The sequence below is a fragment of the Eubalaena glacialis genome, chromosome 2 (assembly GCF_028564815.1).
Source record: "Eubalaena glacialis isolate mEubGla1 chromosome 2, mEubGla1.1.hap2.+ XY, whole genome shotgun sequence".
Taxonomy (NCBI): Eukaryota; Metazoa; Chordata; class Mammalia; order Artiodactyla; family Balaenidae; genus Eubalaena; species Eubalaena glacialis.
The window spans coordinates 38,644,896-38,657,828 of record NC_083717.1 but is presented as its reverse complement, the minus strand read 5'-3'; the positions used below and the strand labels follow the sequence as shown (position 1 = coordinate 38,657,828).

General features: G+C 43.9%; 1 protein-coding gene across 1 annotated transcript in view; it reads right to left on the bottom strand.

The window, feature by feature from the left end:
- The window catches only part of AP3S2 (adaptor related protein complex 3 subunit sigma 2), a 59,121-nt gene continuing 46,188 nt past the window's right edge, over positions 1 to 12,933 (bottom strand). Inside the window, exons 5-6 of the mRNA XM_061179948.1 lie at positions 3,975 to 4,082; positions 1 to 2,362 (exon numbers count right to left, since the gene is read on the bottom strand). Of these exons, the coding sequence (XP_061035931.1) occupies positions 2,234 to 2,362; positions 3,975 to 4,082 (237 nt within the window). The 3' untranslated portion in view covers positions 1 to 2,233. The remainder of the gene's footprint in view (positions 2,363 to 3,974; positions 4,083 to 12,933) is intronic.

Genomic DNA, 12,933 nt, shown 5'->3' with positions numbered 1-12,933 from the left:
GAAAAACAACTTGATATGTATATGTATAACTGATTCACTTTGCTGCACACTTGAAACTAACACAACATTGTAAATCAACTCTACTCCAATAAAAATTTTAAAAAAAGAAAAAAGAAAACTGACTTGGTTCTAGCTCTGTGACCCTTGACACAACACTAAACACTCTGGGCTTCTGCTTCCTCACCAGTTCAATGGAGGCATGTGGAGGACCCCTCAGCTCACACTCTTTGATACTGTCACTGGCTACCAAGCCGGTTTTTACCACAGTTTCTGAGAAGCTACCTAAACTTTTTGAGGTTTCCTTACCCATAAGAAAGAAAATAAAATTGGGAGAAGCCATCTTGAGCAGTGAAAAATAATGAACTGTGGATTTAGGCAGACAGACAGTCTCAATTCTTAGCCCTTGTGACCTAAAGCAGGTTACTTGACCTCTCTGAGTCTTACTTTCTGGACTTGCAAAATGGAGATAACAGTGTCTGTTGTAAGGATTGTGGAAGGATCTCGCTCATGCCACCTTACAGGAGGTGCAAAATAAATATCGTTTTCCTTCTTTGTTCCTATATCACTTTCAGCAAATGTGAGAGGGATGTGAATATACTGAAATGTCTGTTAAAAATAAAAATTAAACTCTTTAAAAGAATATCAGAGGTTTTAACATCAGATAGATATATAAACCTACATTTCCCTCTTCCAACATAAGAGGGCCTACATTCTGATCAACACTACCCATCTCTGAGGTTATCAGAGATGTTCCAAAAGACTGAGGTTAAGAGGCTACAGGGAGCAAAGGGCACCAACCACAGGAAGCACTGTTCAAAGTGGTAAAAGACATGGTCCTGACCATGGTCCTGCTGGGCACCATCTCAGACGGACTCTGCGACAGCATCAGGAGGCCTGAGGAAACAGTTTGGCCCACCGGCCGGCAGGCACGAAAAGTCCCCAGGCTGGGAGACTTTACCATGATGGCGCAGCGAGCTCCCTAATCTCAAGGCAGCTCAACATCATACCTGAGACCTGGCCCCGAGGCAGCGCAGGAGTAAGAGGCACTACTTCGGGGAGCAGCTTCAGCTCTAAGTTAACCACAGGAAGAAAGGCTCTTACCGAACGTAAACACTTACAGGTTTCCACAGCTAGCTCTAGAGGACTGTCATCTGAGGGGAACAGGGCGTGCCCAGAGTGAGCTCACGCAGGGACCCCTCGCACACTGGGGAGAAGATGCTGCACTGCCACCGGTCTCAGCCAGCAGGCTGCCGTGTCCCCAGCCTTCCCCTGTGCCAGGTCCAGAACACATGACCCCAGCTCAGGCTCTCATACTCCAGAAGCTGGTGTAGACAGCACTGGGTTTCCTGTACAAAGAAGACTCATCATTCATAACACAGCAACTGACCCGTCTGCTCCTCGGAAGGAGAATGTATTTTAAACCTGGAAGAGTCATAATTCTTAGATGTTCCACATGTTGTCAGCTTTGCTTTCTACAGACACAGGGCCCCTCCCCTTTGAGGGGGACCCCTCTGGCTGTGTGGGGGTGCCCTCCCTATTGGCAGAAATGTGGGGGGCAGGCAAACAACAGGCTTATGATTTGGATTGTGTCCTGCACATAAACACCTGGGAGAGCAGGGCCAGGACTGTGGCAGTGGGGAGTGTATGCCGCAGGAGGTGGTGATGAGACAGCGTGGCTATACAAAAGGATTCTGGGTGTGCCAAATCTAGTAGAGTCAGTAGGCAACTCTGGATCTCATAGCATCCTGCCCTTGTTTGCCACTCACCACATCCCCAAATCTAGAGGGTCAGCCCTTTTCTAGCTATGGCACCTCACCAGGAAAGTCAATGCTACAGGACCTCAGGGAGCCTCGTGGTGCTAAGGTTGAAGACTCGCGCCACAGAACATCCTCGTGGTGGGGTTCTGGGAGCAGGGGGGCCTCTCACTACAGTCTGCAATCCCTGGGAGTGGCTGCACGTGGCAGGTAAAGGGGGCGAGTGGCTTGGGCACCTGACCCCCACTGAGGAAGCCAGGGCCCCTCACATCTGCAGTGGCTGTGTGTACAAGAGATGGGCAAGGCCGCACATGTGAGAAGCAAGCACAGGCTGCCAGTGGACACAGGACTCCTTCCCGCTTCGGGACAGCAGGGGCCACGGCCTGAGGCTGGACTCCTCTAGGGCGCAGAGTGGGTTTTGCTGCAGGACTGGCTCAGCTTTGCTGGTTCCAAGGACTCAGTTCAGCCATCCTCCACTCTCAGACAAACTGGGACAGGTTGGGGACTTTGATGTTGAGATCGCCAATGTTGATATTCCGAGGCATCTCCGGCAGGTTGATATTTTTCACAGCGGACACGGCCCGGGCGGGCGCTGCTGAAAGGCCACCCTGAGGAGACGTGAAGGTGGGTATGAGAGAAACCCTCAGTGTCATCTGCTTAAGGCTTAAATAAAAACAAGTGAAAGAGGGCTAGAAAATGTCCAAACCGAGCACATGCAATGCACATTTTGATTTTTCCCTCCTTATGCCTCAAAGGTGGCCAACACAACAATCTTTAGGTTAGTGGGTTCCATAGTACAGGGACCCAAACTGCACTCCTAAAGGTGGGTTGTGTCTTATGCAGTTTTATAGCCCCAGTGCCAACAGTGCCTGGCACACAGTAGGTGTTCAATAGATGCCTGTTGAAATAACCAAGGAAGTTTAACCAAGTCATATTCAGCAACAGGGTTATGAAACAAAATAAAACAAAACCCTTTCCTCAAGAGACTGAAGACTCTTACAGAGGAGGGCAGTCACAAGGAAATTCTTAAAGGGAAAAGGAATGTCACAGCTTAGGACAACCGCTTGCCAACTAATACCATGAAATGGACAAGAGCTGGCTTTGGAAATGTCATGTGGCCACAAGACGGGAGGAAGGACACGTAGGAGGTGGAGTGTACCCACAGACACAGAAGGTCTGGGAACAACAGAGAGGAAAGGTGCCTGCGGTCAGCCCTCACTCTCCAGGCTCGGCCCCGGTGTGCGGAGAAGGGGAGAAGTCGACGAGGATGTTCTCAAAACCGTTTTGTCCTTCTTGACTACTTTCAGGATCCTGACTCCAATCCCACCGTCGCCCAGCAAGTCTCCATTGCTTCTAGTTTCGAAACCCCTTGCCTCTGACTCACTTACTATTTCTGGAAGCTTCCCAGCCTACATTTCTAAGAGAACTATAGTTGCCACAATAGCTGCGGTCTGGAAAAGCTTCTTCAGCAGGACTGCCAGTCCTCACAGGAAGCATTCCTGGTTTCGCAAGATCAAGTTCCGTTACACAAAGCAATGAAGCGCTTTAAGACACTTAGATAATTGAAGAGGTAATTTGTTCTGCTTGTTCTGCCACATGTGAAGGTGTATGCCTGTAACCTCTACTCCCTGGCAAGGCTGATGAAGGCGATGGAGAGACCTCAGGGGAAAAGGATGGGAATTTACTGTGAGCATTTGTATCAAACTCAGCACTATGTGGGGGTGGACCTGGGGTATGCTATTTTCAAACCCAGCCCAAACTCTACTGTAGCTTTTTATAAGGCTAACTGGAAATAAGGAAATTGGCAACTCTGAGGTCTGAAACCACAAGAAGTGCCTGCTGGGAGACCAAACTCATAGGCACACAAACTAGGAAACCACACTGGAATCAGAGAAGGGGATTCTGGGTCCCTCCAGGGAACACGTGGCTTTGAAGGAGGAATTAGAAACCACAAACATGGGCCATAACCTCCCAAGCCAGAAGCTGTTTGCCTTCCCGTGCCACCTGGCTTTTCCATTCACACTTTTAGCCTTTTTCTTACCTTTTTAATCTTCAGGGATGGCCTTCAAACCAATGAGTTTCGATGGACTCAAGGAAGAAAGAGGATGAGTAGAAAACACTGCTAAGGTTCCACAGCAACCCAAACCCACACATTAGCCATTCCTCCTTCTGCCCACGTCTTCTCTAACCAGTCAGGGCAAAATTACAGCTGCATCTCACCTCGGATTTCTCCAGCCTGTTCTGAGCTTCAATCTGAGCCACGATTTCATTCATGTTTGTTTCCAACACCATCCCACCCATCACCACCTCCTGAAGAATGTAGTGCACCTGAAGGGGAAACAAAAATAAGAAGGGTTAGAGGCCTTTGTGGGAGTGACGGTGTGGACCCGAAGGAAACCTCGTGGGCTTTCCTGCAGCAGCAGGGTGGTCATACTTGACACTGGCACCTGATTCACAACAAATGCCTCAGAGACCACAGGGGATTCCCCCCATATCTCGGCATATCAAGACACAAATCTCTTCCAAAAGCAGTGCAGAAGGGCCTAGCTACGCTCAAGGTGGTGGCTGAGAGCACAGGCTTCATTTGAAGTCAGACTGTGTTTAAATTTCAGCTCTGCTCTTTGTTATTAGCTGGGTGACCTTGGGCAAATCATCCTTTCAGTGTTTCAGCTTCCTTCCAGGATTGTGGTGAAGGCTGAAGGAGATGACCTGTGTGAAGCACCTACCCCGTGCCTGGCACACACTGGGTTCTAAATAAATAATGATGCCTTTCATTACTAGTGTTATCATTATAAACACCGACTATTAAGTCAGTCCAGCTATGACAGAACAATTCCTGTCCACGCACATTTCCATGTGAAATGTTATCCCCCAGGCTTCATAAGATCCTCCAGTCTGTGCTCCGCTGGAGGCAAAATAGGCCCATTTCTTGGCACCCGTCCTCATCCCATATCTTCTAGCTTTAGATAAGAAACCATGTTCAGGGTGAATATTTTTCTGGTCATGCGGCTCACACGTGGGCTTTCCATCTATCTAGTACTTCTCCCAACAAAGCTGAGTCTCAGACTGCTGTGACAGCCAAGTATTGTGCTGACTAAACCACTCAATCCCACAGTGGCAGGAAAGCTGCCATGGAAAGCCCCAGGTGGGTCAAGGTGCCCACTTGGGTACATAAGGGGTGGTACTTCATATTTCAAATCAAGTCCTATCGACATGGCCTTCAAAGCACTTTCAATTAAGTTGGAAAGAGAGCAAGTACCACTTTGTATTGTTAACTAAGTGCCAGATTAGTGGGATAGTCTTACAGGAGGTCAGAGAAGGAAGAGAGCAGTGGCTAGAGAGACCAGAGCCAGTTTTACCAAGACAGTGAGAGAACTGAAGCTGGGTCTGCCATCAAAGAAGCAGGGAGGAGGATTTCAGGTGAAAGGCACTGGAGGAAGCAATTCAGCTGGTGTATGGTCTGAGGAGCACCCGGGTCTGGCCAAAAGGTCAGGTTTATGCAAAAGAGAGGCCGAGGACGATGATGAGAAGGTAGTTTGGGTCTAAGGCAAGGTCTCTCAACTTGGGCACTATTGCCATCTGGGGCTGGAGGGTTTTCTGTTGTGGGGAGCTGTCCCATGCATCGCAGCATGTTTAGCAGTATCCCTGGCTCTGCTCACTAGATTCCAGTAGCACTCCTTCAGCTGTGACAACAAAAATGTCTCCACACATGATCAAATGTCTCTGGGGGAAAAAACTGTCTTCAGTTGAGACCCCACTGGCGTAGAGTCCAGACTAAACTATGGAGGATTTGAGGGTCAATTTACTCCACAGGCTATGGACAGTCAAGAAAAAAGACATGTCAGCAAGTTTGTGCATATGTATTTTTGACACATGAAGTTTTCTGACACATCAGTTCTCCATATTTTGCCCATAATAAGTGAGGGGAATACACTAACAGATGTAACTAGGGTATTTCTTCTGACCTCGAGGAGGGAGTGTAATAAAGCATACATTCAAATACAAATAAAATATGTTTGCCTACATTAATTAAGCCTTATTAACCACTTTTATGTCTACATATACACTCACATGAGGTGTTTTAAAATTTTACACAATATGAACTATTTCATTATCTATACGTAATGGCGATTTAATAGTGAAATTCTCATATACAGATAATTTACAAAATGTTAAACAAGACTGGTCTTAAAATTATGCCCTGGGGGACTACACTGTTTATACTTCCCCATCAAGAAATAGCCTTCCAAAAATAGTATGGTGTTTCCCTAAAAAATTAAAAATAGAATTACCATGTTACTTCTGGGTTTATACCCAAAAGAAGTGAAAAGGAGGATTCAAAGAGATATTTGTATACCTATCTTCATAGCAGCATTATTCACAATAGCCAAAAGTAGGAAGCAACCCAAGTATCCATCAATGGATGAAGAGATAAACAAAATGTGGCAGATACATGCAATGGAATATTATTCAGCATTACAACGGAAGAAAATTCTGAAACATGCTACAACATGGATGAACCTTGAGGATATTATGCTAAGTGAAATAAGCCAGACATAAAAGGACAAATATAGTATAATTCCATTTATATAAGGTACCTAGTAGTCAAAATCATAGAGGTAGAAAGTAGAATGGTGGTTGCCAGGGACTGAGGGGAGGAGGGAACAGGGAGTGTTGTTTAATGGGTATAGAGTTTCAGTTTTGCAAGACGAAGAGCTCTGGAGATGGGCTGCACAAAAATGTGAACACATTTAACACTACTGAACAGTACATTTAAAAATGAAGACAGTAAACTTTGTTATGTAAATGTTACCACAATTAAAAAAAATAGGTCTCTATACCAGTACTCCTAGTATTTATTCCTTTTGTTTAATGAACCCCTTCTTCATGGGGGAAGTAGTACTTTTTGAGCATCTACTATGTGCTGAGCACTTTATATGTAACTTATTTTAATTTTATAACATCCATCTGAGGTAAACCGATACATGGAAAAGTCAATAAACTATCCCAATGTCACATATTTAGTAGCAGAACTGATCACTGAATCTAGCTCTGTCTGACTCCAGAGCTCATGTTCTACCCTTTCCACCATACTCCCTCAAAATCCCAAACTGAGTCCTCCACCCTCTTCATCTGAACAGGGTATGTCAAAGGTCTAGTAGAAAGTCTTCCATGCTTTATCCCCAAGACCTAGAACAATGCCCAGTGTGGAGTAGGCATGTTGAATGAATAAAAGGCTTTTCATAAGTCTGAATAGCATCTTCCTTGGGCTTCAGGTGCTTAAAAGATGGATGACAGTGTGGTGGTGGAGGCTTTATGGAGAAGGTGTAGTAAAAGGCCTAACAGAGGATATCATGGGGACCAGCGGTTGGTTAATAGATAACGTCAGTTAAGACTTCTGATTTGAACACTGCATCATGAAGTCATAATTTTTAAATGCTATTCAAAATGTGTTTCAAGTGCAAAAAAGGAGAAATAAATAAAAATGCAAACTCCATTTTCAACAAAATTAGAAGATAAACACAGGGCTTCCCTGGTGGCACAGTGGTTAAGAATCTGCTTGCCAATGCAGGGGACACGGGTTCGAGCTCTGGTCCGGGAAGATCCCACATGCCGCAGAGCAACTAAGCCCATACGCCACAACTACTGAGCCTGCGCTCTAGAGCCCGCAAGCCACAACTACTGAGCCCGCATGCCACAACTACTGAAGCCCATGCGCCTAGAGCCCATGCTCTGCAACAAGAGAAGCCACGACCATGAGAAGTCCGCACACTGCAATGAAGAGTAGCCCCCGCTCGCCGCAACTAGAGAAAGCTCGCGCACAGCAACGAAGACCTAACACAGCCAAAAATTAAAAAAAAAAAAATAAATACATTTAAAAAAAAAAGAAGATAACCACAATCCCAGGCGCCAAAACAGGTGTAAAAGCTGTCAAAAGCAGGGAGCTCAAGCAAGGGCTCTTTTCCTTTTGAGAAGAAGAAAGGATGCTACCAAGAGAGGACACGGGAGCTGGAGAGCTCAGGAAGACCTGCAAAAATATACTTTTTGTAGGTAAAGAACACACCCTCTGGGACCAAACAGATTCCTTGTTTTTGGAAGACAGGAACTTCCTTGGACCTGGAGTTGGGGCTAAATGAGAAACCACCCAAACAAGCTCTATTTGCCTCATAGAGCCGGTCTCTGTGGCAGCGGAGAAGATAGCCTTTGCATGGTGGAAAAATTGCAGACGCCCATCTCTCTTGGCTAGGTAGAAATAAAGGGTAAAGGAACTCACCCGGAACCTGAAATCATGAGAACAACTGCAGCCAGCCTGGAATATAGACTTGGGACCTCCCCTAAACAAGCATCCTGCAAAGAGCTGGTCCCTGAAAAACTCACTTATTTAAAGAGGAGTTATAAAAATGAAATCTGCACAGGATCTATATAAAGATGCAACAAGAAAAAAATTAGGAAAGAAACAGGAAACCTAAAGGGCAGACTAAGACTACACACCAGAAAAACGCTGTGATAGAGCAGATAAAATGTAATAAAATACTTTACAAAATTGAAAAAAGAAAACTATGAAGAGCTCAAAGCAGAAGTGCAAGAGTTTATGGGAGAGGCAGGGAGACAAGAAGAAGAGAAGACATAAGTGGAAGGGAAAAGACATACAGAAATGAAGATGAAACTGGAAGGAACAAAAGGGAGGAGAGACTGCTGAAAATATAGGGAGGAACAAAAAGGGGAGAAATTTTTAAAAAGCAACTAAAATGAAATGAAAAAAAGAATTAAAAGGAATAGGGAGAAAATGAGTTACAGAAGACAGTAAAGGAGATATAACATATGCATAAAAGAAAACTGTAACATAGAAACAGAACAAATATGTAAAGACTCAGTTCATAAAGATGATGTAAAAATATAATTCAAGATGTTCTTGAAAGGGCACACTGTGTCCCAGGGAAAAACTGACCCAGAACAGTCAGTGTTCAAGATAGACTTTGAAGGTAAGATTTCTCAACTTCTGCAACCAGGCAAAAGATCAAATCACTTAAAAGAGGGACAAAATCTTGAAAATTTCAACGGTAAAATTCAATGCTAGCAGAAAAAGGAGCAATATTTATTAAAATTCCCAAGGAGACAAAGGGTAACCCAAGAATTTTACACCTAGGTGACTGTCAATCAAGAGTAACAGAATAGGAAATATTGTTGCCATGAGTTTTTTTTGAGGAATCTACAGAAGGAAACACTTCTGCTAACCAAGAGGTGACTGGAAAAACCGTGGCAGAAAGACTGGCGGTGAGCACTGAATCCCCTTAATGGTAGGACTAAGACAAATGGGATTAGAGTGACAACAGAATGCCCATGCTATATGCTTTGACAATGTAGAAAGCTACAGCTAGCAGAAAATTAGGAAGACGGGGGAAAAAAAGAGGGAGGCAGAATAATGACACTGATTTCCTTACCCTCAATGGATAGCATTTAAAACTGACAACTCATGTAATAAAGATATTTTGACTTTTATTGTGACTTTTCCCCCAGTGTCCAAGCCCACAATCATCTGCTATAAACACTACTTTGAGAGCCATCAAATTTTTGATGTAGAGCCCAAAAGATCTTTTCTGCTAGCTAGAGATCTATGCCTTTTTTCTTGTATAAAATTCACTCATAATGTATCATCCACAATTTCCAGTTTCTCTAAAGGAGAGGGAGAACTCAGACTCCTGTGAAACAGGAAGCACAGAATTTTTCTAGATTTTAGGAGTCCTCCACCTCTAGTCTCCTATAGTTATCCTGTCCAAACCTAATTCAACTTCATTTCCTTTCTTAAGTAACTTGCCTTTCCAAAGCAAGTTACTTTGCCTTTCCAAAGCAAGTTAAGTTTTCATAGAACAAGTCTCTTTCCTCACTCATGGTTTATCTGTATATTATTAATTAAATTACTTATTTACAATATCAGTATAACTGGCATCAACAGGTCTGAAACAATCACAACTAACCTTTGGTAAGCACAGGGATTCGTGCAGTGTAAATGAGCAAAGGATGAGCAACTAGGGATTAGCTCACCAGCTGCCCACGTTAACCTGACAGGTCAGTGAAGACTTCCTGCCACTGACTATGAAGTGGACCATGAAAGATGGGTGACATTTCTTTGAGTGGAGATAGAGGGGCCTTGAGAAAGCTGGAGGCTGCCAAGCATGAGTGTGGGGAGAAGGCAGCCAAGAATCAATACCAAACTCATGTACTTAAAAAACTAGAAAAAAGAGATCACAAAGAATGGTTCTGTTAAATGACAGGAGCTGACTGACGGACTGATCTTAAGGATGCTAGCAGAAATGTAGGTAAGTACCTCAGAGAACACTGAGGGTTAAAGGATCAAACCAACAAACCAACTAAGGTGGGGGAAAAAGAAATCTGAAACCTGAGTCATGTAGGTGGCAATAAAAACCACAACAATAAAAGATAGCAAAGAGGTAAAGGTCCTCAAGAGCCCTAAACCCAGCTTAATGCAGTGTGCACTGAACAAATATCAATTATCAAGTAATAGTAATTCATAGCTCTCTAGCAAAATTCATTCAGAAGTGTTTAAACAAAAGTGCTACTGATTTCTTAGTTCCTGGCAAATCCCCTGGTAATTTGACCCAAGAGTAATCACAACAGGGAAGAGTTTAATCTGAATAAAAAGATTAAGATAACCCTAATAAACAAATAGGTTATCTTGATGTGAGGGGAAGGCAACAGAGGAAATACTTTGGGTGATGAATCTGAAATGTTAACAGGTAAAATGATGGTTGGAAACTGTGTTTTACAAGATCAAGATACATAAATTTATGGTCACACTTTAATGAGTGAAAGTTGGTGTTTATAATTCTGTCTCTTAAAACCACTCAAAGGGACTTCCCTGGTGGTCCAGTGGGTAAAACTCTGCGCTCCCAATGCAGGGGGCCTGGATTCGATCCCTGGTCGGGGAACTAGATCCCACATGCATGTCACAACTAAGAAGTCCGAATGCCGCAACAAAGATCCCACATGCCGCAACTAAGACCTGGCGCAGCCAAAATAAAAAAAGTAAATTAATTAAAGAGAAACACAACAACCCTCAAAACAGTCAAAAAGTAGGAATGATTACCAGTCAAGATGTCTATTCCTCTGAAGGCAATCTAACCTGCTATCAAGACTCTATTCTCTCCTCCCCACACATCTGGACATCCGTCTCCTTCATTTTTCTTTTCCAGGAAGCTGTCACATCATCCTCCCTCTGTTGAGGGTACTTGCTTCTATAACTGGATCCACTGGGCATCCAATGTGGCCCCTCTATTCTTTTCTGTCAGTATAAGCTAACTGTTTGAGACCTTCCCCATCTCATTCCCTTGAGGCAATATGAAATGTCCTGATCAGGATGGAGACCTATAAGTTTGTACCCTGGGCTCCCTCAGGAAGTGTTCCTGTGACCCAGTTTACTAACAGATGAAATAAGAAGAATAAATCTGGTGCATGTTGAGCATTCAATAGTGCTTAGGTACAGCTTTGGGACTCCTGGAAGGTGTGACTCTCCTGTTCTGAAGAGCTTGAATTAGAGGTTCTGTGCCAACAAAGGCTTGGTAAGCAGTTCCACTGTGAAAATGCACAGAAAGGGGAAAATAACACTGGGAAGCATCGAGGGAGTTAAATGACTGTTTAACCTGCTGGGACTTCCTGATGGAAAGAAAGCACTTCTCTAATTGAACAAGGGCTTGTAATGCTGCTGACTCTGCTGAGAATTGCTAATACTAACCCTCACTACCTTCTACCATTCTTCATGCTGATCCTGTTAAGCAGTTCTGTAAAAATCAGAGACTGCAAAACCATTCTTCCAAGATTTGAGGTGATGAATACTTAAGACTTGGGCCGAGTAAATTCAAGAAAGACTAAGGACCTCTCTAGGCTGAGATAATCACCCTCTTCTCAGTGATACTGCTGTGCCCAGTATGCATCTCTCCTGAGGCACTCAATTCAGTGCACTGTCATATTTTTCACTTGTCTGTTCTTCTCCTCCACCATGATTTTCCTTGAAGGCAGAATCTATGTCATATTCTTCTCTGGGTCTCCAGTGCCAAGCACTGTGCTTCGTAACAGCGGTACTTCATAAATCTGGCTGAATGGATGAAAGAGGCTCATCTGGTTCAGAAGTCCTGATTTTGAGGAGACACAGGCCTTTTGAGTCGGCCTGGCTTCCCATTCTGGCACTGAGAAGCACACTCTACTGCCTGGGACACAAGAGTTAACCTCCACAGATAAAAGTGGGTTAAAATGAGCTTGCTCGTTTCATGTCAGGATTGATACAGTCTAAAAGGGAAAATAAAAGTGTCACTTCAAGGACAGAGGTGCTCCTTAGGGACACAGCTCTGGAACTACAGGGGGTGGAGACGAGTCAGTTTCAACAAACCTATCCAAGAATAGAGGATTCCAGGATCTTCAAAAGTTCATCCTTGGTTATGTTTCTCACTGAAGACAAAAAACCTCTGAATCCAATCCCAGGTCAACAGAAGCCATCACTCTCTATGGCTGTTAGCATAACTGATGCCATCTTGGGCACATACAGTTCCTCCTGTCCTTCTGCCGATCCTACCCGGGACTGTAATGTGAGGTAATCACTTCTCTGTTGTCAGGGGATTGGTATGTAATAGATATTGTTTAATAATCATTCTGACAAGGTGGCCTCTATGCTCTGTTAGTTCCCAAACAATGATGAAGACCTTTGCTGACATATACCTGGTTACCCATGAGACTAGTAACCCATTCATAAATCTTGACTTAGGAATGCATGTCCCATTTCCAAGCACATACCCCCCTACACTAGGTTAACTATGAAACTGTCCCAAGGGCCCCTCAGCAGTGTGGAGTGTAGCTGCAAATGCTTCCAGATCACTGCCCGATCCCACCCTGTGAGTGAATTACCCTATAATAAACTGATCCATTGATTATATAGAGCTGCCTGTCTTGTCTTTCAGTCTCAAGATACCTTCTCAGTTCAGTGGGCACTTTTCGTTCCCTCTGTCCTCCAGCAATCACTAAAAGCAAACTGACCTGGAGCTTGAAGATAACAAACATCACTCTTTTTCCTCCAGTAAAAATAGTCTCCAGACATTGCTGGCCATGTTCCAAAAGTTTATTTTTAAGTATTAAACTTACAATGTATTTTTCTATAGTTATAATAAATAAG